General features: G+C 39.2%; 2 protein-coding genes across 8 annotated transcripts in view; one reads left to right on the top strand and one right to left on the bottom strand.

The window, feature by feature from the left end:
* Window positions 1-1,517: 1,517 nt before the first annotated feature.
* FKBP7 (FKBP prolyl isomerase 7) lies at window positions 1,518-13,212 on the bottom strand. 7 transcript variants are annotated; one of them, XR_013960632.1, is made up of 5 exons: window positions 12,847-13,212; window positions 11,241-11,392; window positions 6,640-6,754; window positions 5,242-5,375; window positions 1,518-1,768 (listed from the first exon to the last, which is right to left on the bottom strand). XR_013960632.1 is itself a non-coding variant. In XM_080668886.1 (5 exons), the coding sequence occupies exons 1-5, from the start codon at window positions 13,110-13,112 to the stop codon at window positions 1,607-1,609; spliced, it is 798 nt and encodes a 265-aa protein (XP_080525012.1). In that variant the 5' UTR covers window positions 13,113-13,212; the 3' UTR covers window positions 1,518-1,606. The 7 variants fall into 7 exon arrangements, 5 of the variants coding, with proteins under 5 accessions (XP_080525012.1, XP_080525008.1, XP_080525009.1 ...); XR_013960633.1 differs by having other exon boundaries at window positions 5,242-5,372; XM_080668886.1 differs by lacking the exon at window positions 6,640-6,754 and adding an exon at window positions 7,187-7,270.
* Window positions 13,213-15,286: 2,074 nt separating this feature from the next.
* The window catches only part of PLEKHA3 (pleckstrin homology domain containing A3), a 33,978-nt gene continuing 25,935 nt past the window's right edge, over window positions 15,287-23,329 (top strand). The window contains exons 1-2 of the mRNA XM_080668881.1: window positions 15,287-15,709; window positions 19,597-19,713. Of these exons, the coding sequence (XP_080525007.1) occupies window positions 15,670-15,709; window positions 19,597-19,713 (157 nt within the window). The 5' untranslated portion in view covers window positions 15,287-15,669. The remainder of the gene's footprint in view (window positions 15,710-19,596; window positions 19,714-23,329) is intronic.

Genomic DNA, 23,329 nt, shown 5'->3' with positions numbered 1-23,329 from the left:
ATGAGGATACAGACCAAACAAGGGTCTAGTGACTTTTTTATATAAAAAAAAGTGGGGGCAGTTTCCAAACCAAAGTATAATATTATCAACTTAGTTTACTTCCACTGAGCAGGTTTTTCTGAAGAAACTAAAGAGATGAAAGAATTGACTAAGCAAGTGAGAAGTTATAAAACCGGGCAGAGGAATGATGCAATATTGGCAGGAAAGAAAAAATAGTAAATGTTTTTGTTTTATGAAGTGTCAAACTTTGTGCTATGCCTATGTGACATCCACTAATCTGGTGGGTTTTGTGTTATCCCTACACTTTTAAGTAACAGATTTTCTGGCAGTATATCAAAAGAGGTTAAAAGATACAGTGGTTTGGAAAGAACAAGTTTCAGAAAATGGAAAAGTTTTGTTTTGAACTCACCTGGTTTGAATAGAGCTATTTACTGCCTGACCCTTCCTTCCTATACATGCAGCAGGCTAAACCTTACATGTTCCAATAAACATGTGCTCTTCTTTGGTACCAGCTGCATCTACAGCATCTCTTACCTCTTTTTCTCCACAAGTTGTACCATGTCATGATTTGACCATGACACGAAATTGCCATGGGACATTTATTTTTTTTTCTCCTTTGAAAATGTTTAAAACATTTAACACATAGTTCTGAGAGATATTTATGAATCCTCATTTCTATCCTCATTTGATATTCTCATGTATCCTCATGTGTAAAATAAATTCTTATACATTTATCAAAAATTTGATGCCATGTAAGTTTGTAATGTTAATTCATGATTAATAACAAAATCATTGTGAAATGAAGTGACATAGGATAGAAATACTAGAGAAAAGTAACTGCAAACTACAAAATACCATGACATCAATTTAAAATCAAGACAAAAAGTTAGGGATGGTAGATATAAAAGCCTATGAGATGAGGAGTGGCACATTTATCATGATGTCTAAAGGAGTACAAGACTTCAGAGCAGTCTAGACTGTATTATATCTGCTATAAGAGGCACGATTTGATCAAACATCTTTAACAATCCCCCATTGGAACAAATATATAAAGTCAGAAGCTTGCATCAAAAGTACAGAGACCGTGTTGAAGCTCTCTGTGAGACAGGGTTATACAACTTATATTTTCCTGCATGCACACCAAAAATAGACTCTTCAGTTCTATGCTTTTTACATACTACTACCTACTCGTATACTATGAGAAGTATAAACAGTGAAATGGTAATTCCTTGGTCCCTATTGAAAAATTTAACAATATGGGCATTTTAACATTTAAAACATTAAAAAATGGTTACTTACAACATGTGCACATGTTGTTAGGTTAGAGTTGGGAAGAGTTTTGTAGATTTTGCTATAGATGTCCTCCTACCTCTTAAAGTGGGAAAATAGTCCACTGGGACACACAGGTCAGTTTCATGGTTCTGCAACTCATGTTCACAGAATTAAATTTGCAAAATAGCCTCACATTTATTCCAAAGTTACAGGTATTGAGGAGATCAAAATATGTTCTCATGGGGTGAAGTAGAAAATACAACTTGGAGAAAGTGACTTTATTTTATATATAAAGTACAGTAAGTAGCTAAGAAAACTGAGAAATAAAAATATGCTATAGTTCATCATGTTGATATACATTGTATTCCTTGGGAGAAATGAAGCCATCACCATCATGGTCATTCTTCTTAAAAATATCTTCTAAAACTGCATTCTGATATGACTTGTCACGTGGCTTATCATCTTTTTCAAAGTCTTTTTTCAGGTACTGATCTATCTAGAGGGCCAAAATAACATTTCATTAATAAGAAGAATTCACAATACATTTCTAGTAATTTTGAAAAAATGTTTCATAAAGAAACTCATAAGGAAGAATGCTTATAATAAGTGAAATAAAATTTTAAAAAGCTGTTTGAGGTCTTACTTTTTTAATCTTTGAAGCAATTCTCTGAAGAGAAACCAATCTTGCCCTGGAGTTATAGACGGTTAGTGTTATATGTTCAAAGATTAATATATGAATTGAATTTTGTTGAAACTAAATGCTTTCTAATAATCTATACTGTCCACATTATCAAAGGAAATTCACTAAAGATTTCCATTAATGAATAAAATACAAATTGGTGTTTCTATGATCTCTAAAATTAATAAATATGCTGCATCATCAATAAAACCAACGACAAGTTTTAAAATATAATTTTCTTAATTGTTCTATGCTTCTATAGCTCCTCCAAATCTGCAAACTACAACAATCTCTCTAACAATAATGTCAAATAAAGAACAGGAATTCTGAAGTATTTCCTTTTCTCTATAATATGATATTTCTCTAAGCAAAGACATTATTATAAACACTGCCTAACATAGCAGCTACTAGCCACAGACAACTACTAAGCACTTGAAGTGTGGTTAAATAAAAATGAGATATGCTATTTGAGGATAAAATACACAACAAATTTTGAAGGTAATAAAAATATCTTGGTAATTTTTATATTGATTTAATGTGAAATGGTAATATTTTAGATATACTGAGTTAAACAAAACATATCATTAAAATTAATTTCACCTGTTTCTTTTTTTTTTAAGATGTGGTGGGACTCAATTATATTTTCATTAGAAAGCGCTGATATATAATAATTGAAGAAATCAATGCACAATGATCTAGAAATAATGTTCAGCTGGGCATTGTAGAGGCAAGAGTATATGTAAAGGCTAAAGTTGAACCCTGAGAGGTTTTGAGCAATCCATATCCCAAACTCAATCCTTAGCTGGTAGACTCTAGTTAGAATGACTAATGGATCTATCAACTGTTCTCAAATGGGACTTTGGTCCTATATGATGAAGATACATTTTCTTCCAAGTGAGCCTTAGAAATCCTATGTAGGTATAAAGAATTTTAAATAGCATAAAATATTCCTCAGTTTCTAAATAAATAAAATATACTTTCCTCATCAGAACTGGCTACTATCCAAATGTACTTTTCTAATATACTGCAGTGAAGAGGTACAAAAAGGCAGTGCATAATTTTGCTGGCAATGGGGTCCATATTCTTTCCACTTCGTAATTTATTAATAATGCTGTATTCCCCTACTCCTCCACCTGACTTATACTGAATAAATAACTGACTAAATCTTTCTGATGATGAAGGAAAGTAGTTTATTTTAGTTCATGTGTGAAATCTAGGCTTTACCATGTACTGGTTGTGTGGTCTTGGATAAATAATTTAACCTCTCTGAACCTCAGTTTTATCATCAGTTAAAGGAATCAATAAAAATATATTTGAAAAAAAAGCAAGGAAATAGAATCTATACTGTAGGATTGATGTGAAGATTAGTCATGTTTACAGGTGTCAAGGAAAGATAGCGATTGTTATGAAAATCAAGCATGTTAAAATCACTCTTATCTATCTAGTGATAATGCAGCTAATCCCTGATACCCAAGAATGTAGCCAAATCTGGGCAAAATGTACGTAAGCAGGTCTCTATTTTGGACAATCTCTATTTTTATTTTCCATAAAAGAACTGAAGATCCCCTAAGGTCTACTGAGGGGTATTCATACTGAAGAATGTGTCTGTTGGTGTACAAGTGATATTGAGTGGTCTGTGTGCACAGGCTGAGCTCTTGAGTACTATGTGAATTCATCTGCAGCTGCTGTTCATTCTAAAAAGGGTGATGAGTGGACAGAAAGTATTGTACTGGGAACAGTTTGCCACACCTCTAATCGCTACTCTTAAGGAAAGGGGCATGTTCCCCTTCTCTTATCCCTCTTCTGTTATTGATCAACCAAAGAGCTTCAGGAAAAAGTCCTTACTAAGATCTTGGAGGAGGAAGTAGAATTAGGGTGGGCAAACGATTGGAGAAGGAAGAGAAAAAGAAACAGAAAAGGGTCTTACTTTTTGAAAAAATATATTTTACTGATTTTTTACAGAGAGGAAGGGAGAGGGATAGAGAGTTAGAAACATCGATCAGCTGCCTCCTGCACACTCCCTACTGGGGATGTGCCCGCAAACAAGGTACATGCCCTTGAAAAAAATCGAACCTGGGACCCTCCAGTCCGCAGGCCAACGCTCTATCCACTGAGCCAAACTGGCTAGGGCGGGTCTTACTTTTTTTATCCCTTGAGTCAATGACACAGTTGCCTTTTTTTTTTTTTTTTTTTTTTTTAGTGATTGCTGCTTCTTATTTTTTAAAATATATTTTTATTGATTTCAGAGAGGAAGGAAGAGGGAGAGAGATAGAAACATAAATGATGAGAGAGAATCAGCAGTAGGCTGCCTCCTGCATGCCTCCTACTAGGGATTGAGCTGGCAACCCGGACATATTCCCTGACAGGGAATCAAACTCATGACCTGTGCTCAACTGCTGTGCCACACCTGGCTGGATCCCAGTTGTCTTTTATTATTTAAGTGATAAGAGTTATGCATGTTAAACTGCCTCCAAATGGGAGGGGAGACAAGGCACCAGACTTCAATGAAATAAACATTAGCCTTGAAACATTCATGATGTCAAGTCCCTGAAAAAGGCAGGGTGGGCTCATGATGAAGAACATGATAGTGGAGTCAGATTGCTGAGTTTGCAGTCTGGTTTTGCCACTTAGAGCTGTGTGGCCTTAAGCTAGTTACTTAACCTGTCTGGGTGTCATTTGCACCCTCTATAAAATGGAGATTATGGCAATAGTGTCTACCTCATATACTGTCAAGGTCACACACTACTGGGTTTATAACTATACCTGGTACTGAGAAAGTATGAAAAATTATTATTGCAAGATCTTTATTAATTCCTTAATTCATATATAAGACTAACTGGGGTGCAGAAGCTAGGTAGCTGAACTCCTGGGTCCTGTTTACTAACTTTTCAATATACACAATTTAAATTCTTGGTAGCTTTTTTCATAACCGCATATAATCCTCACAATCCTATGAGGTGGGAATTATTTGCCCTGTTAGACATTCCTACAGTGCTGCTTAAAAGAGATCTGGTCCTGTAGTCTAGATGCTGGAAATGTCTCCTAGATATTAGTATGGTATTGTAATGGCCCTCTTGTAAGGAGAGAAGAAATTGAACAGAATGACTAAGTTTTGTTTTGAAAAAGCTTATTTTCTTCTTGGAGCTCCAATTTTTTGTAACCAGCTCTTCTATTAAAAGCTAAGTAATCAGTCCATACTAGGTAGAAGTAAAAAAATAAGAATTGTAACAAAAATGCACTTAAAGTGTGATAAAAAATTAGGCTGTGCACACGAAATCTGTTTGAATTACCTCGGTCTTGGAGAGTTGCCTGTCATTGTCTGTGTCTATCTGCTTAAATGTTTCAATACTTCGTGGTCCTTTGGTCACAGCATAAAGTTCAATCTCAAAAATCAATGTCGCATCAGGTGGAATCTTGCCTTCTGCTAAAAGTATAAATTTTAACAGTTTAACTTACATGAAGATAATGTTCAAATATTTATTCACAAGTAGCCATTACAGCATTATGATTATATTATTTTATATTTATAAAAATTGTGTTCTAAATACTTTTTAGAAATATTTTACATATGTTTTTAAACAAAGTCAGTTCTAAGAACTTAGGGGACCATTATTTCCTAATTAAATGAAAATAAATATAAATCATGTAATTTTTATTAATATACCCATCATTTTAAAGGAGAGAGCTAGTAGAGAGAAGAAATGCCTGGGCAGAAAAATCTCAAAGCATAGATCAGTAATCTTTTAGAAAATGACTTTATATAGTTATTTGGGAGCATAAATAAAACATATATATCAATCTATTTGTCTTTCAAATTCTTTATAGATATTAAAAATAAAGTGTAATGACAGAATAAACCAGTAACAATTTTATGAAGAAATTTCTAAACACAATAAAAAAATTAAGTATTAAGTTGAACAGATCTCCTTAATAAAGTTAATCTATTAACTGATATCACAGATGATTTTAGTAAGTAGGTTTTGGCTATTTCAGATGTTCATTTCATAAAAATAACCTGTAGAAATGACTTGGTAAGAGGCTGTGGGTGGTTTGTGTCACTGGTATATTCCTAGAGTCTCTCAGAATGCCTGATTCTTAACACTCAACTATTTGTTGAATGAATGACAACTATCCTTTATTTTTAAAATGGCTAATTTTGTTCTTTTAAGAAAACAGTAATTTCTTTAATAAAAAAACCCAGAGAATTCTTGCTAAAGTGCTTATATATATATTCCAAAGAATTTGAAAGTTACAGGCAAAAGGAGAGATCATCATCAGTCATCTCAAAGCCAGGACATAGAAGAAGCTTCCTGTGCATCACGTGACTAATGTGACCATCCCAAGCAAAGTAGCACCTATTACCTGATTTTAGCATAAAAGAGCTAGAGATTGACTCAATGATCACTTTTTAAAACCCATTCCTATTCCATCCAGTTACGATCTTCTTATAACAAAACAATAATTAAAAACAAATTCCAAATAGAAATTCAAATTTCTTAAGAAAAAAATATTACAGGTTGAAGTTTCTGAACAATTCTACTATAAACATAGAAAATATTGCCAATTCTTATTTTTTCTTGCAAAAAACTATAGTATAAAGAAGAGAAATGTGCATTTGCTATAGAATTACTTGTATTTAGAGAAGTAGATCAAAGACATAGGAGTTAATGTGAAGAATCTATACATACCACATGTACTGTTAATTAAAGCACAAACAAGTCACATGCATTTCAAGACATGCAGGGGTGTTCTGCGACATGAGGCAAGGACATTGTGCAGAAGAAAGACTTCTTCAAGTACTACCTAAAACAAAGTTATAACTTACGTTAGTTCTTAATAACTTATTTTTAAAAGCTTGTTTGAGCAAGAAGTTTTGTTAAGCAGTTACTTATGGTCTACACTGCAACTTTTAAAATAATCTAATCCAAGCTATTGTAGTGCAGGCAAACTTGCAGTTAATTACATTCTAAACAACACACACTTTTGTTTGGGCCTCGGTTCCTCTATGTGTAAAACGAAAGTGTTGGTGGTATTACTAGCGAAATTCATTATTTTTGTATTTTTTGGAGACACTTCAAATTGAATATGAACCAACTCCCAGTCAAATTTCCACATCTCCACAGCAAGGGTTTTTGGTTTAATAAGAGGTTAGGCAGCTTGTGTAGTCATTCAAGCATAAATCAGTTTACAAAAAGGATAAACTAAGCAGTCATTTGCCTTAAGGTAATAGGACACTAGATGAACATCTATTGATGAGGGATGTGGGTGCAGGCTGATGGGGAAGCAGGTGCTCTGGTAGAAGGCAGAATGTGGAGGCATCTGATGATAAAACACAAGAAAGGGAAACTCTGAAAATGAGATTAAAGAGACTGAAAGGCAAACTTCGCCTGTTATCATGTTGCCGGAATTGGCTTCAACTTTTGACAACATTTTTAGGACAAGCATTGCATTCAATTTTATTTATCTTCAATTTTTTATTTCTCTTCTCGTTTCCTCTACAATTAAAAGTAGAATATACAGCCCTGGCTGGTTTTGCTCAGTGGTTAGAGCGTCAGCCTGTGGACTGAAGGGTCCCGGGTTCGATTCCGGTCAAGGGCACGTGCATGGGTTGCAGGCTCGGTCCAACATGCAGGAGGCAGCCAATCAATGGATCCCTCTCATCATTGATGTTTCTATCTCTCTCTTCCTCTCTGAAATCAATAAAAATATATTAAAAAAATAAAAATAGAATATACAAATTATGGTTCAGTGGGAGCTATTTTCTTGGGACCAAATGATTGGTAAAAAGCATTGAAAATGAAGCTGAGTTATCTGAAACTGTCTCTTGAGAAACTTTAAGTCTGACTGGGTCTGACTTGCACCACTAATCTCCCTCCAATCCAGTTTGGAGCAGTGATCCCTTGCTCTTGCTGGGAAGAAGAGGTGAGGGAATCACTACGCTTTAATGCGTAAACCAACAGCCTCAAAGAGGGCATGACATTTCAATGAAATATTTGGGAGTTAATGACAATAGTTTATTGGAGAAAATTAACCTTAAATTATTTTAATTATATACTAAATATTTCAAAGAGGTGGAGTTACCAAGGACTCTAAATAGAATCAAGAGGTTTTAAAGATTCTTTAACATCCTTACACAGCAATAGGAAGCAAGGACTTAATTGAGAATAAAATATCAAAACTGTCCCTCTGACAGACTGCCCATTTCTAAAATTTATCTATTTGCTCTGTTTTAATTTTAGTGGGTTTTTTATATTTTAATTTTGTAAAAATTAATATATGCACATGGTGAAAAATTTAAACAGTACAATATATTACAGAATGAGAAGAAATCTCCTCACCCTTGACCCTCAGTCCTCCTTCCCAGGACCATAATGTCATCGGATGACTGTGTATCTTTCCAGATAGAGTCTACCTAGATACATGATGCATATGAGAGATTCTCCCTCATACATATAAGCTCATTGAGGATAGAAACTTGTTTCTGCATTGTACACAGCTTCTTTTTACTGGCTGAACAATAATCCATTTCATAGGTATACCATGATTTATTTAACTGATTTCCTACTGATGGATGCTAAGGTAGTTTCCAGTCTTTTTTGGAAACCAAAAAGACTGCAATGAATGTTTTTTACATATACTTTTGTCCACATTCATGGTAATGGAACTACTGGGTCAGAGAAAATATGCATTTTAAATTTTGATATAAATTGCTAGAGAGTTAGAATGATTTACATTCCCGGCAATAATGCATGAGCCTACTGTTTTTTCCATACCTTTGTCAACTTTTAGGAAAGACATAAAATGGGACTTACTTTTGTTTAAATTTCACCTTCTTTAATTATGAATAAAATTTAGTATTCTCACAAATTTAAAGGTTATTTGTATTTTTTGTTGTTACTAGTGGGCCACTTATTTATAAACTTGTGTATTCCTAAGGGTAGGTCATTTTTATTATTTATTATTAGGAGTTTTCATATGTATTGCAAACATTTTCCCTATTTTACTGCCTTACCTAGATTTTCAGATCTCACTCTCGGATTTAAAAATAGGTGAGATATTGAAAGAAGCCGTTCAGTTCTTTCACATTTCAAGGTTTCTCCTAAATTTGGGTAATAGTGACTGACAGTTATTTCAGATGTTCTTTTTACCATGTTCCAGTGCTATCCTTTTACTCCAAAATCATGTTTCAGTTTTCCAAGTTTTATGATTTGACTTTGGTACTGCTTACCCAAAGGTATGTGCCATTTACATTTATATTAAAAACAAATAAACATTATGCTAAAAACAAATATGACAAAGGTAGAGCTTATCCTATCTAATAAAAGAGTAATATGCAAATTAACCATCACTCTGCTACACCCACAAGCCACACCCACCAGCCAATCAGGAGCGAGTATGCAAATTAACCCAACCAAGACAGCTGCGGCCACAGAGAGAGCAGGAGGGAGGCTTGGGTTTCCCCGGCGATGGAGGAAGCCAAGCTTTCCACACACCCTGGCTGGCCCAGGCCTCCCCTCCAGGCTACAAAGTTTCAATTATAGAAGATAAATAAATCCCAACAAAAATGGCGGCAGCCACGGAGCTGGAGAGAGCAGGAGGCTAGGGTTGCCCATGGCGATGGAGGAAGCCAAGTTTCTGCAGCCCTGGCCTGCTTTGGCCTCCACTTAAGGCTACAAAGTTTCAATTATAGAAGATAAATAAATCCCAACAGAAATGGCTGCCGCCACAGAGCGAGCAGAAGGCTTGGCTCCGCTTCAGGCTACAAAGTTTCAATTGTAGAAGATAAATAAATCCCAGATACCAGGGCCTCTGCTTGGGTCGCCGGGGGGTGTGGCCGGCCTGCAAACCACCACAGGCCACTTGCCCAGGCCACCCCACACCCCAAGGGAACCCCACCCTGATTTGGGACACCCTTCAGGGCAAACCAGCTGGCCCCCACCCATGCACCAGGCCTCTATCCTACCTAATAAAAGAGTAATATGCAGATTGACCATCACTCCAACACAAGATGGCTGCCCCCATGTGGACACAAGATGGCCACCACAAGATAGCCAGCATGGGAGGGCAGTTGGGAGGGACCAGGCCTGCAAGGGAGGGCAATTGTGGGCGATCAGGCCAGCAGGGAAGGGCAGTTAGGAGGGACCCAGGCCTGCAGGGAAGAGCAGTTGGGGAGAACCCAGGCCTGCAAAGGAGAGCAGTGGGGGGGGGGGGGGACTAGGCCTGCAGGGGAGGGCAGTTAGGGGTGACCAGGCCTGCAGGGGAGGGCAGTTAGGGGCAATAGGGCTGGCAGGGAAGCAGTTAGGCATCAATCAGGCTGGCAGGGGAGTGGTTAGGGGGTGATCAGGCTGGCAGGCTGAAGCGGTTAGGGGCAATCAGGAAGGCAGGCAGGTGAGCAGTTGGGAGCCAGCAGTCCTGGATTGTGAGAGGGATGTCCGACTGCCCTAAACGGGCAGTCAGACATCCCTTGAGTGGTCCCAGATTGGAGAGGGTGCAGGCTGGGCTGAGGGACACCCCCACCCTATGCACGAATTTCATGCACTGAGCCTCTAGTAGAATATACATGATCACTGTGAGAGCTAACACTGTGTGGGAAGAACAACTCTGGCCAGAGATCTGTATTTGAACAATGTTGTATTTTCTTTATGTGTAAAAACAGGAGGCTGGCTGGACTGGATTAGATACAGCTAAAGTTTATTGTACCCTATAGTTCTGTAATTATTTCCTCTATGATTTTTAAATTTTATTTGAACCTTTTGAGAGATTGAAAATTTTTTAACTGGAAGAAAATACATGTAACATAAAATTTACCAGTATAACCATTTTAAGTGTATACTTCAGTAGTGTTAACTATATTCACATTGTTGTACAACCAATCTCCAGAACTATTTCATCTTGCGAAATTGAAACTCTATACCCATTAAACAATTCCCTATTCCACCCTCTCCCCAGGCTCTGACAACCACCCTCTCCTTTTGTCTCAATGAATGTGACTACTCTTGGTACCTAGTTAAAGTGGAATCATATAGCATTAGTTTTTTGATGATTAGCTTATTTCACTTAGCATAACGTACTCAAGGTTCATCCATGTTATAGCATGTGCCAGAATTTCCTTCCCCTTTTAAGGATGTATAATATTCCATTGTATGTAAATACCACATTTTGTTTCTCCATTCATCTGTTAAAGAACACGTGTTATTTCTATTTTTTGTTTTTTGTGAATAGTGCTGCTATGAACATGGGTGTACAAATATTTCTCTGAGACCGAGGAATAAATATTAAAACATCTTACCATAGCCTTCCTTTCCATATGCAAATGAAGGGGGTATTATCACTTTTCGCTTCTCTCCAGGGCACATATCCATCATAGCAATGTCTAGGCCTTTTATGACTTGCCCAACACCAAGAACAAACCATTTGGGGTGGCCTTCATTTTGTGTCCGGCTATAATAAAAAGCAACATTTAGGTAAGCTGATTTCAAGAAAAATGAAATCAAACTAAAAACAATAACTGGGCACCCTAGCTGGGTGGCTCAGTTGGCTAGAGCATTGTTCCTCTGTACACCAAAAAGGTTGCAAGTTCAATACTGGTTGGGGCAATAAGGGAGGCAACCGATCCATGTTTCTCTCCCACATTGATGTTTCTCTCTCTCTCTTACTCTTGATCTAAAAATTAATAAATATATCCTTGGATGAGGATTAAAAAAATAAAGCTGGGCATTTAGTTATATTAAAATTGGATCCTCTTTAACCATCTCTTTCTCCATACTATCACTCATTCTGAACCCCTTGGTGGAGTGTTTGGCTCAAACTTACCTCATAATAGCCAGAATGAGGTATGATTTGTCATCTCATTTTCTTTTTGTTTTTACAAAAACTACTCAACAGTTAACGTTTTTAATGGATCTTCTGCCCCTACCTAGCTGCATGACTTGTCTAAATAATACATTTAACCTGTTTGGATTTGTTCTAAAAAATGATGGTGCAGTTTTAGCCACATAAATATTTTAAAGTTATTTAAAACTTGTACCCTTTCTTCTTAAATTTCTCTAGTTTCCTCTAGATAGGAAGAACTAACTTTTCCCAGTTCCTATCTTTATAGGTAATAGTACAGATGAAGAAAAGACATTCTCCCTCTGAGTAGTAAGCCTTTAATTAAATCAGAGTAGACAGTCATGGGATGAGGGGTCAGGTGGAGGACATAGAGACCAGAAGTCATCAGGGAAAGTTGCTGTGTGTCTTCTTGACAGTTGGAAAGTGGCCCCTAGCCTGTAAATATGGTACTTCTGAAGGCCACACAAAATCCCTTAAACTACCCTCTCTAACCCTCTGTAAAGACACTCCAACTGGCAAAGGAAAAGTGTGAACATCCTTACAAACAGTGCCTTGACTTACTTCTGTAAGTCCCAAGGGAATGGTCGGCTGTGTGTGCGGACATCGTGTATTTATTTTTAATTGATTCAGAGAGAGGAAGGGAGAGGGAGAGAGAGAGAAATATCAATGATGAGCGAGAATCACTGATCAGCTGCCTCCTACATGCCCCCTACTGAGGATCGAGCCCGCAACCGCAACCTGGGCTTTTGCCCTCCTAGTTCATGGGTCGAGGCTCAACTACTGAGTCACACCAGCAGGGCCATAGTGTCTTTTTTGATAATTTCTTGGTCCAACATTTTTAATAACTTAGAAAGTAATATTCAGCTTAGTAGAGAACTACTGCATCTTCCAGTCTGATGTCCCCCTTAGGAATACAAGTCTCAACTCTTACTGTTAAAAAACAAGAACCAACCAACCCACCAACCCACCCACCAACCCACCAACCAGTTAAGCTTCTGCATCCTGGAGGGAGGCTAGATTCCGCACATCAACTGGACGTGACAGCTGTTCGCTGCATTTCCTACCTGCAGTAGAATTTCGTGCCATCTTTAGCCAGGAAGCCGTCATAATGGGCATTTAACAGGTCTCCCTTCTTGCTTGTCTTAGAACAGTTTTCTGGACGATGCACAACTTCTATTTTCACTTCCTCTGTGCGCTCCTCTTCCTTTTGTCCCTGGGCAGTAAAAAGGCCCCACGCGCAAAAGAAAACGGTTAATCTGAGCAAGAAATGCATGATTCCTGGAGTTGGCCCTAGATGACCGCTGCGTTCCCTCCCGCGTGTCACTCGCATCCTGTGGCCCTCCAGGCTGCGGAGTTCCGACGCGTGGCAGCATTATCTTACGTCACAAAGGGTCGGGGTGGGGCGGCGCGGGGCCCCGCCCCTTCCCCCCTACCCCTTCCCCTCCCTGCTGCACGCTCAGCCGTGGAATTTTGCCAGTTAGAGGCGGGCGGTGTCCCTCCGGTACCCGGCGCTTTGGCTGGCTGTCATCAGTCTCTGAGGCAACACTGATCACTTGCACCGCTTCTCGCTGGCTCCGCTGATTTTACAGCCGGTTTCCTCCGGGTTCTTGTAGCAAAGCTAGCGTTTCCTAAAATGAAACTGGCAAAAGGCGAAAAAAACAGCCCCGGGTGGGGTGTAGTCAGAGGATATGGTTGTCATTTCTGGGCTTAAAAGGCTTCTCGGCAGACACCTGGAGAACTAGCGGGCCTGTGTGTGGGGGTGTGTTCCGGGGTGTCCTAGAAGGCTCCAGGCTAAGCCACACACAACCCCAAGGCCCTGCTCCCCACCGTTAGTTTTCCACCGCAGAGCGGACTCCAGCGATTCTTCGCTGCTGCGAGTTTGGTTACTTTCTCCCACCTCTGGGGCCTCCCTTGATTTAAGGGCTTATAGAGGTGCACAGTGTCACTTTTCTTACCAATTCTGCCAGATCGGTAATTATTCACATCACACGAGGAGAAAATGAGGTACAGTGGTCCCCTCTTATCTTCATACCCCATTATCCTGCGGGGGATATGTTCCAAGATGCCGTGGACGTCTGAAAGCAGGCTAGGATTGAACCATATATATATATTCCTGTAATCCATACCTATGATAAAGCTTAATTAATAAATTGAGCACAGTAAGAGATTAATAACTTATAATAAAACAACAATTAAAACAACAGACTATAATAAAAGTTATGTGCCTGTGATCTCTCTCTCTTTCTTTTTGGAAATAGCTTATTGTCCTGTACCACAGCATGGATGTGCTGGACAAAGAGATGGTTCATGTTTTGGCAGGAGGGAGCAGGACAGCAGATTCCATCAGGCTACTCAGAACAGGCACAACTGAAAACTTATGAATTGTTCACTTCTGGAATTTTCCATTTAATATTTTCAGACCGTGGTTGGCCTCTGGTAACTGAAACCACAGGAAGTGGAAATCCAACGATTGAAAGGGGAGGACTTCCTGTCCCTTCAGTGTTGGGCGTTTTGTTCCAATCTCACAGCCAATATGCACGAGGGATTCAATGAAGCCTGACACAAAGCCAGCGTTACCTCTCAGCATTTTAGAATGAAAAATGTTCGAACATACAGAAAAAGTTGAATTTTACTATCACCATGGGCTTATACCTACCACTCAGAGTGTATCAACATTTAACTATAGTTGATTTATTACCTCTCCAACTATCCACCTCTGTATCAATTCATCAATTCACCTTATTTCCAAACGAATATCCAAAGACTTTTTACCAGAAAGGCTAAGGCCTTGATTAGGTCCTGGAGGGGGAGATGTTTTTCTGTCTACCTCAGTGACGCTAAGAAAAGCCACAACACTGAGCACGTTACATCCGCTTTGCTGAAACCCTGCAAAATTCCATAAATCTGAAAATCATTGTCAATTCTATAAGATGATGATCATTTCCAAACAGGATTTTTAAAAATCATAAAAGCTAGGGGAAAGCCCCCATTTTTAGTAAAACGAACTCCAAACTGATTCCACGTTTTATCTCCTAAATGAAGATGTGGCTGTCTGAGGTTAGTAGTTCGCTGATGACTGTTCCCTGGGGCCCGTGGCTATTCCTGGCCGAGGACTCGCATAGCCCCCTGCCTCCCGGGACATAGCTGGTCGGACCCCTGACTGTGAGGACACGAAGAAACATAAATAGGAAATCTTCTATTTTCTTGGCCCCCCCGCCCCCCCCCCCCAAAAAAACAACAAAAACAACCACCAGAAAGGACCTGAGGCTCAGTTATATAAAACCTGAGAACCTCTGGGGACCTCATCCTGGGGCGGGCCCGGAGTCTTAGGCCCTCGGGGTGGTCGGTCGGGAGCCAGCCGAGGGCCCGAAGGGGGATGGAGAGGAGCCCGGCTGGAGTCCCAGGGTCAGGAGTGGGGCAGAGCGGGCCGCGCCCGCCGCTCGAGCCGCGCCGCCGGGGAGGGGTTTCCCGGGCCGTGCCGGCCCCTTTCAACCAGGAAGTGAAAGAGACGTCGGGGTCAATGAAACAAGCGGGGAGCCTGGGGGCAAGGAAGGCGGGCTGGGAGGAGGGAGTGCCCGGCGCGGAGGGCGCAGCCGGGGCGCAAGACGCGAGCGGGAGGCCGGCCGCAGTTACGATCGTCGCCGCCGCCACGAGGCAGGCTCGCCCGGGGATGTCTGAGCCCGCGCCTCGCGGGGCCCGAGCTCCACGCGGCGGCCGTCGCCCCGGCCTCTGAGGGCTGCCACGTACCGGCGCGCGCGGGCTGAGGGGCTCGGTGCCGCTGGGCCGCCCGGGAGGGTCCGGGGCCGGGAGCGGCGGTTCAGGCTGCGCGCCTACCCCATCGCCGCGGCCGGCGGGTCAGGAGGATGCGCGGCGCCGGGCTCTGAAGCATGGAGGGGGTTCTGTACAAGTGGACCAACTATCTCACAGGTCTGGGGCTCGGGCGCCCGGGGCGGCGGGCAGGAGCGGGCTTAGCCGGGCCGGCGGCGGGGAAGGCAGGCCGGGGGCTCCGGCGCCGTCCGCCCGCCCGCCGGTGGTGACCCTCTGCGAATGGACTCTTCAGATTCTCGGGCTTAATCCCTTTCTGTGTCCCTGTTAGAGCTCATCCGGCCTCTGCAAGGAGACGGTTCCAATGGCGCACCTTCCGGACGGTGGGAGGTGCACCTGACCCCCACTTCTTTGCCGGTGTAGTAATACTGTTTCCTCCTGTAGCTTCCAGAACAATTTCAGTGACTCTCCAGGTGCTGTTGCAATCTCTGTCCTCATTCACACGCAATTCAGCATATTGTTAATAGAGTTGTCAGGGTATAAGACCAGAATGCGCCCTTTAAGATCAAGATTTAATTTTAAGAAATGTTTTCTATACATTTTTTCCCCCCTCCATTTCCTAAGCAACACGGTTTATTTGAATAGTTCTCTTGTTGAAGTTTGGACATAGAAGCATTATTTTGGAAGCTGTCCCTGGATAATATTCTTTTAGGGCTTAGTTGTCAATGAGGTAGCCTTATATTTTGGGTGTCAGGTAAGTGTGAGAAATCGTGGAAGAAAGTGCAACGTACAGAAGTGGAGGAGACAAGTCAGTTTCACCCATGAAATGGGTTGCAAGGAAGAACTCCAAAGAGGTGTTTTCTGTAGAAAGGAGGCCCTTTTCCATGACACCAACAACCTGGCTTATTAAGAGTCTTTTTTAAAAAAATATATATTTTATTGACTTTTTACAGAGAGGAAGGGAGAGGGATAGAGAGTTAGAAACATCGATCAGCTGCCTCCTGCACACCTCCCACTGGGGATGAGCCCACAACCAAGGTACATGCCCTTGACCGGAATTGAACCTGGGACTTTTCAGTCCGCAGGCCCACGCTCTATCCACTGAGCCAAACCGGCCAGGGCTTATTAAGAGTCTTAATTCTCAATTCTAGTCCCATCTCTGCCATCAACCAAGAGTGAGAACAAGTTACTTATTCTCTCAAGAGCTCAATCCAAGGCCAGGGTGATCAAATAGTTTATCTTGAAGGTGCCTTCCAGTTCAGAATTCTATGATCTCACCAAATTAGAGGAAGGGGAATGGGTTTAAAATAAGATTAAATAGCAAACATTTCTTGGTCCATTGTGATAGGCAAATCTTGACTTGTGTACTCTGCCCACTTACGTACTCTGCCAAAAGTATTAAGCCGTTAGTAATTGTATGGTACACTTGTGTCCACCTGAGTTTGCTCACAATCTGCGCATAAACATTTTGAGACATAAGTACTGAGCTACAGTTGCCCATCTTTTTTTTTTTATTAATTACAATGCTACTGCCAGATTTATAGCAGCAAATGCTTTATCATTTATGATGGATGTTTTGTTCACACTAAAATGTCAGTTTGTTTCTATAAATATTTTAATAGGAAACATTTAAAAAGGAAATATTTTTATTAAGCATTTTCATACTGTTTAGTTGAGATACTGTATTAACTTTAAGACAGTAGCTTCTGTGGTTTGATATGCAAATGATCATCTCATTGCAGATGTTTATAAGTACAGTGTCTTGGGAGGTCTTTTGGAGAAACTGCTTAATGCATAGCCCAGAGCAATGGGCGATTCCTGAGATGAGTCATAATTTATTCTTGTGTCAAAATGTGGTCTTGGTGGCTGGCTGTCTTTCCATCTTCTATAGCACTGAGCACCAGCTGGTTGAGGTTTTAACCACTTGTGCTTAAGGTTTCAGTCATTGCAGAGCATTTAAATTAACTGCTAGTATGCACTTGTAGAAGCTTGATAAAATCAAATCTTTTGGAAGAATTCCATTTTTAAAATTTAAATTTGGCTCAATGGTATGCTGATTATTAATTTTAGTTCATCTTAGGTCAGAAGGATGAATGGCTGTTCATACTAAGTGATCTTTAAAGAACCTTCCAGTTCAGTGACATCGTTCTTTGAGAATCCTTTGTAGAGAGTAAGAATTTCAGTAACATTTGGTAGTTTGAGATAAAAAGAATGTGTTTTTTAAAGAAAGAATTTAAAAGAGAGAATACCTATAAGTTTTTTTCACAGATGTAGCTCTCTACTTCATAAATGTGTGAATCAATTAGAGATGTTTTATTAAGTATTTCTTCAAAAAGGTGTGAAGAGAAAGAGGAGTCTTCGATTAATTAACCATGCCTACTTTTCAAGTTGCTATTAATTTTAAGTGAATCCTTTTTCTCAGTATTTGTTTTAAAACATTGAATCACAATATTGCAAGCTTACAGAATCACACAGGGTCTGGGGTGGAGTGTATTTTCACACTGCTTATAATTTGTTTGCCAAGGTGAATTAGTGTCTGGAAAGATAATGTTTTTATTATTTCTATGTATGTTTAGTACAACATACTCATGAATATACTCCTTACCTATACTCATGGATAACATGCACTATCTCACTTTTCTGGTATTTAATCATTCAATCAGTCACTTGAGCAATACAGTTTTTTGTTAGTACCTGTCTGTACCAGGCACCATTCTAGGAAGGTGCTGGGAATGCAGTGATGAATCAGATAAAGTTCATGTACCAAAAGAACTTACTTTCTAATTTGCTAGGCCTCATTAGGGAATATAGTGTTTCATAAAAAGAATTATCCAAGCATTAAAACTTTTTTGGGGGATATCCATCTCTTTGAACTGTATTATGACATTCCCTGCTGTGAAATTTAACCTTTTTATGATGACTCAGCATTGTCATTTCAAAAGTGTTACAGGTAAAAGTTTTTGGCTAGGTATATCCTGGGTCTGTATAGGATGAAGAACAACTTCCCCCATCTGTCATTATCTTAGTACTAGTTGGCCCTGGAAAAATGGAATTGAGTAATTATATAGCAGGCTATGTCCAAAATGAGCAGGCTGAAGTATGATTTAATAGTCACAGAAAGAACAGGGACAGTCACACTGCCTCCTACATGGTCACCATGCTACTAATCAGTGAACTGTTAAAAATTAGTAGCATGCTTAATAAGATTTCAGGGAACACTGAGTTTGGCTTGCAAGAGTGGGAGCTGAGCTCTGAGGAAGGCCATCATCCTCATCCCCAACTTCTTGTTAGTGATAGTTGTGTGCTGTAGTCTCTGAATAAATACTAATTAAATGAATCATTTCTGCCAGAGCTGTGCCGCAGCAGAGCAAGGAGAGAGGGGTGGTTGGGAATCTATGCTCACCACAGGTTATGCTGCTTCTGTGTAAGAGACTGGAATTCATCCAGCAGCACTCACTGTATGCAAGGGAGCTTGCTTAGGAAACTTATTTTATAAGAGAGGGGAAGGTCACATTGTAGAATTAGAGAGCTAGGTGGCAACTAAGGGGTCTTCTTGTTCAGTCCACTCTCGAGACTTGGCATTTTTGATATTTATTGAAATGAAAAGATTTGTCCCAGGTTATCCAACTAAAGAATTGTAGTAGAGCTGGGTCTAGAATCCAGGTCTTCTGTTCCCCCTCCCCCTTTCCCCCCATTATATCATAACCCAACTCTGTTCCCTTTTGGAAGAAGGGGGCATTTATATTGTACCCAGGGTAGCACTGTATTTGAGGATGGGTCTTATGGGTTGTTAATGAGAAAGTAGTGAGCCAGAATAAAGGTATTACCCCCCATATTTATGCTGATCTAGACATTTCCTCAGAAATCTCTCCCAACAAAGTGGAGATTGATGCCAGAACATTTTGGGCAGGGCTTGTCATTTAAAAAATTCATTGTCAGAATGTTATTTTAGAGCCAATAAATAACATGGATGGTAAGTTTTGAAATCATAGTTTTCTATGTGATGAAAGTAATTTTTTATTAACTTTTCATTATTTATGATTTTGTAGGTTGGCAGCCTCGTTGGTTTGTTTTAGATAATGGAATATTGTCCTACTATGATTCACAAGATGATGTTTGCAAAGGCAGCAAAGGAAGTATAAAGATGGCAGTTTGTGAAATTAAAGGTAAGTGAATATATGGAATTAGAGGAAGTTAGGTAAAGGTAAGTAAAGGGTTCTGCAGCATACTCCAAAAATGGGAAAAAAGCATTTCTAACTAAGTAGGGATCTGCTAATACTATTTATTTCCTTAGCATTCAGGAGTGGCACTTATCATTGTTAAGCATAGTTTTTGATATTTCTGTCTATGAACATACTTTGAATTGAATTTTAAAGTACTAGTGCACATCTTCCAATATGGACTTGAAAAATAGTTTCTTGTGGTTGCCACTTAAGTGTCCATGCTGAGTCTGCAAGTGTTCTCTTCATTCTCATAGAAAGGCATTATGAAGATTGAAAGCTGAATTCTAAAGAAGCTCTGTAGGTTTTTGATAAAGTGTTAAGTCAGAGTCATAAAATGGTTCTTGGCCGAATCGAAGATAAGCTCTTCTGAGTAATAGAGATGTTTTTCTTTTCTTTCTTTTTTGGTGATCTTTAGAGTTTTAAGGAATACTGGTCAGGAATATTGTAGGAAGCCCCTCTATTGGAATTTGATGTTTTTCCTATGATTAGGCTGGGGTTATGGGTTTTAGGAGGAAAATCACAGAGGTACAGTGCTATTCTCATCATATCAAGGGTGGGTCCTATCAACATGACATGTCACTCTTAATGTTAACCCTGACCACCTGGCAGAGGCAGAGTTTGTCAGATTTCTCTACTGTAAAGTTACCCTCTCCCCTTCCATACTGTGTTCTTCTGAAATGGGAGAAATAAAGCAATAAATGCTATAATTTTCATGAAGGAACATTTTTAAAAAAATATATATTTTATTGATTTTTTATAGAGAGGAAGGGAGAGGGATAGAGAGTTAGAAACATAGATGAGAGAGAAACATCGATCAGCTGCCTCCTGCACACCCTCTACTGGGGATGTGCCTGCAACCAAGGTACATGCTCTTGATCGGAATCGAACCTGGACCCTTCAGTCTGCAGGCCGATGCTCTATCCACTGAGCCAAACTGGTCAGGGCATGAAGGAACATTTTATGGACCATTGATTCTTTTGTATGTGTGTTTGGGGTGTGTAGGATGGAGGTAGGTAGGTAGGAGAGATCAAGCAAAATTGATAGTGAAAAGTACTGAATTCTTTAAGAGAATTGAAGGAAAAACTACAGCTCTAGAAGAGTGAATGTTAAACTCCTTCAGGGAGTCATGGCTATATAAGATATAGAATCACCAGTCTGGTGTATTGTTACTTGCATATTCCCTGAAATATGTGGGATTAATTTTGCTTTTTTATTTTATTTTTATAAAACACACAAGAAAAGCATGTTCAAAGCATAAGTCTTTATCTTTTTAAAGAGTGATGGTTTTATCTCATCTCATTCCCCAGATTCATTTCCAAATGAGATTTGATGAGAATCAGAAATCAAACTACCTTCAAAGTTTAAAAATTTACCAACCTTGAGGATTTTAAAAGACTATTAGTGGCAGAATTCTAAGGCAATCCCAAATGTTTTTAAGCCATGGCAACATTTTTGTTGCGTTGTTTTCTCTTTAAAGTAATCATTTTATTGAAGAATAATATACTCATAGAAAAGGGCACAAATCTTAAATACTCAATTTGAAGAATGTTTACAAAGTGAACATGCTTGTGTAACCACCACCCAGATCAAGAATTAGAATATTATCCTCATCCCAAATGCTGGGAAATTATTATGTCCCCTCAGCCCCTAATTCCTCTAAAAGGTAACTATTAATCTGACTTTATCACCACAAATAGGTTTTTAGAACATTTATAAATCAGTATTTTCTTCTGTGTCTGGCTTCTTTTTTTCAAACATTTTTTATTGATTTTTTTTTTTTTTTTTTTTTTTTAGAGAGAGAGAGAGGAAGGGAAAGGGAGAGAAACACTGATGAGAAAGAACATTGATTGGCTGTCTCCTACAGGTTTCTACAATAAATAATGATGTTGAGTATTTTTTCAGATATAATTAGCCATTTGAACATCCTTGTTTGAAGTCCCTTTTCAATTCTTTGGTCCAATTTCTAATCTGGACTATTTTTCATGTTGATCTGTAAGAGTTCTTTATATAGTCTGATGATTTTTTATATTGCAAAGGTATTCTCTCACTCTGTAGTTTGCATGTTTATTCTGTTAATGGTATCTTTTGATGAACACACACGTTCTTAATTTTAATAAAACCCGGTTTATTAGTTTTGTTATTAGAAATTTTTATGTTCCACTAAAGAAATCCTCTGTTACCTTCTTGAAGCTTTATTGTTTTACTGTTCATATTTAGGTTTATATTAGGTCTATGACTGGCTTAAAATTTATTTTTATATATGGTCTCAGGTAGGGGTCAAGATTCATTGTTTTTTACCCTCAGATGGCTGAGCACAACTTATTGAAAAGAGTAACCTTTCACCCACTGCACTGTAGGGACATCTTTGTCACAAAGTGAGTGACCATGTATGTGTGGATGGGTCTTTTTCTAGACTGCCTTTTGTTTTACTTATAATTGGTCCTTTGCATTTCCTTTTACATCTTAGAATCTGTTTGTAAATTTCCACAAATATTTGTTGGAATTTTGATTGGAATTGCATTGAATCTATACATCAATTTGGGGAGGATTATATTCTTGACAATATTGAATCTTCTGATCCATTAGTGTGGTATATTTCTATATTTAATTAGGGTTTTAATTTCTCTCAATGTTTTGCAGTGTTACATATAGAGGTCTTGTCCATGTTTCCTAGAATTTGGTGTAATAGAAGCATTGTTCTTTTTTAAAAAATTTCTTTATTGATTAAGGTATTACATATGTATCCTTATTCCCGCATTATCCCCCACCTCCCATTCATGCCCCCACCCCCCTGTTGTCTGTGTCCATTGATTAGGCTTACATGCATGCATATAAGTCCTTTGGTTGATCTCTCCCCCTTGCCCTCCCCCTCCCCTACCTTCCCTGAGGTTTGTTGTTCTGATTGATGTTTCTCTGTCTCTGGATCTATTTTTGTTCATCAGTTTATGTTGTTCATTATATTCCACAAATGAGTGAGATCATGTGATACTTATCTTTCTCTGCCTGGCTTATTTCACTTAGCATAATGCTCTCCATCTCCATCCATGTTGTTGCAAATGGTAAGAACTCCTTTTTTACCGCAGTGTAGTATTCCATTGTGTAGATGTACCACAGTTTTTTAATTCACTCATCTGCTGATGGGCACTTAGGCTGTTTCCAAATCTTAGCTATAGTGAATTGTGCTGCTATGAACATAGGGGTGCATATATCCTTTTTGATTGGTGTTTCTAGTTTCTTGGGATATATTCCTAGAAGTGGGATCACTGGGTCAAATGGGAGTTCCATTTTTAGTTTTTTGAGGAAACTCCATACTGTTGTCCACAATGGCTGCACCAGTCGGCATTCTCACCAGCAGTGCACGAGGGTTCCTTTTTCTCCACATCCTCGCCAGCACTTGTCATTTGTTGATTTGTTGATAATAGCCATTTTGACAGGTGTGAGATGGTGCCACATTGTTGTTTTGATTTGCATCTCTCTGATGATTAGTGACTTTGAGCAGGTTTTCATATGTCTCTTGGCCTTCCTTCTATCTTCTTTTGAAAAGTGTCTATTTAGATCA

The sequence above is a fragment of the Plecotus auritus genome (genome assembly GCF_963455305.1).
Source record: "Plecotus auritus genome assembly, chromosome: 5".
Lineage (NCBI taxonomy): Eukaryota > Metazoa > Chordata > Mammalia > Chiroptera > Vespertilionidae > Plecotus > Plecotus auritus.
Note: the sequence above shows the minus strand (reverse complement) of the source record. Positions and strands in the feature narration are given on the sequence as shown.

Bases quoted from the DNA above. Each gene is read 5' to 3' on its own strand.
- FKBP7 (XM_080668886.1), bottom strand. From the start codon at position 13,112: ATGCGAGTGACACGCGGGAGGGAACGCAGCGGTCATCTAGGGCCAACT. The intron at 11,393-12,846 runs GTAGGAAATGCA...TTTTTATTATAG, and splicing joins GGCACGAAATTCTACTGCAG to CCGGACACAAAATGAAGGCC. The intron at 5,376-7,186 runs GTGTCCTATTAC...TTATACTTTTAG, and splicing joins CATCAATAGATGTTCATCTA to CAGAAGGCAAGATTCCACCT.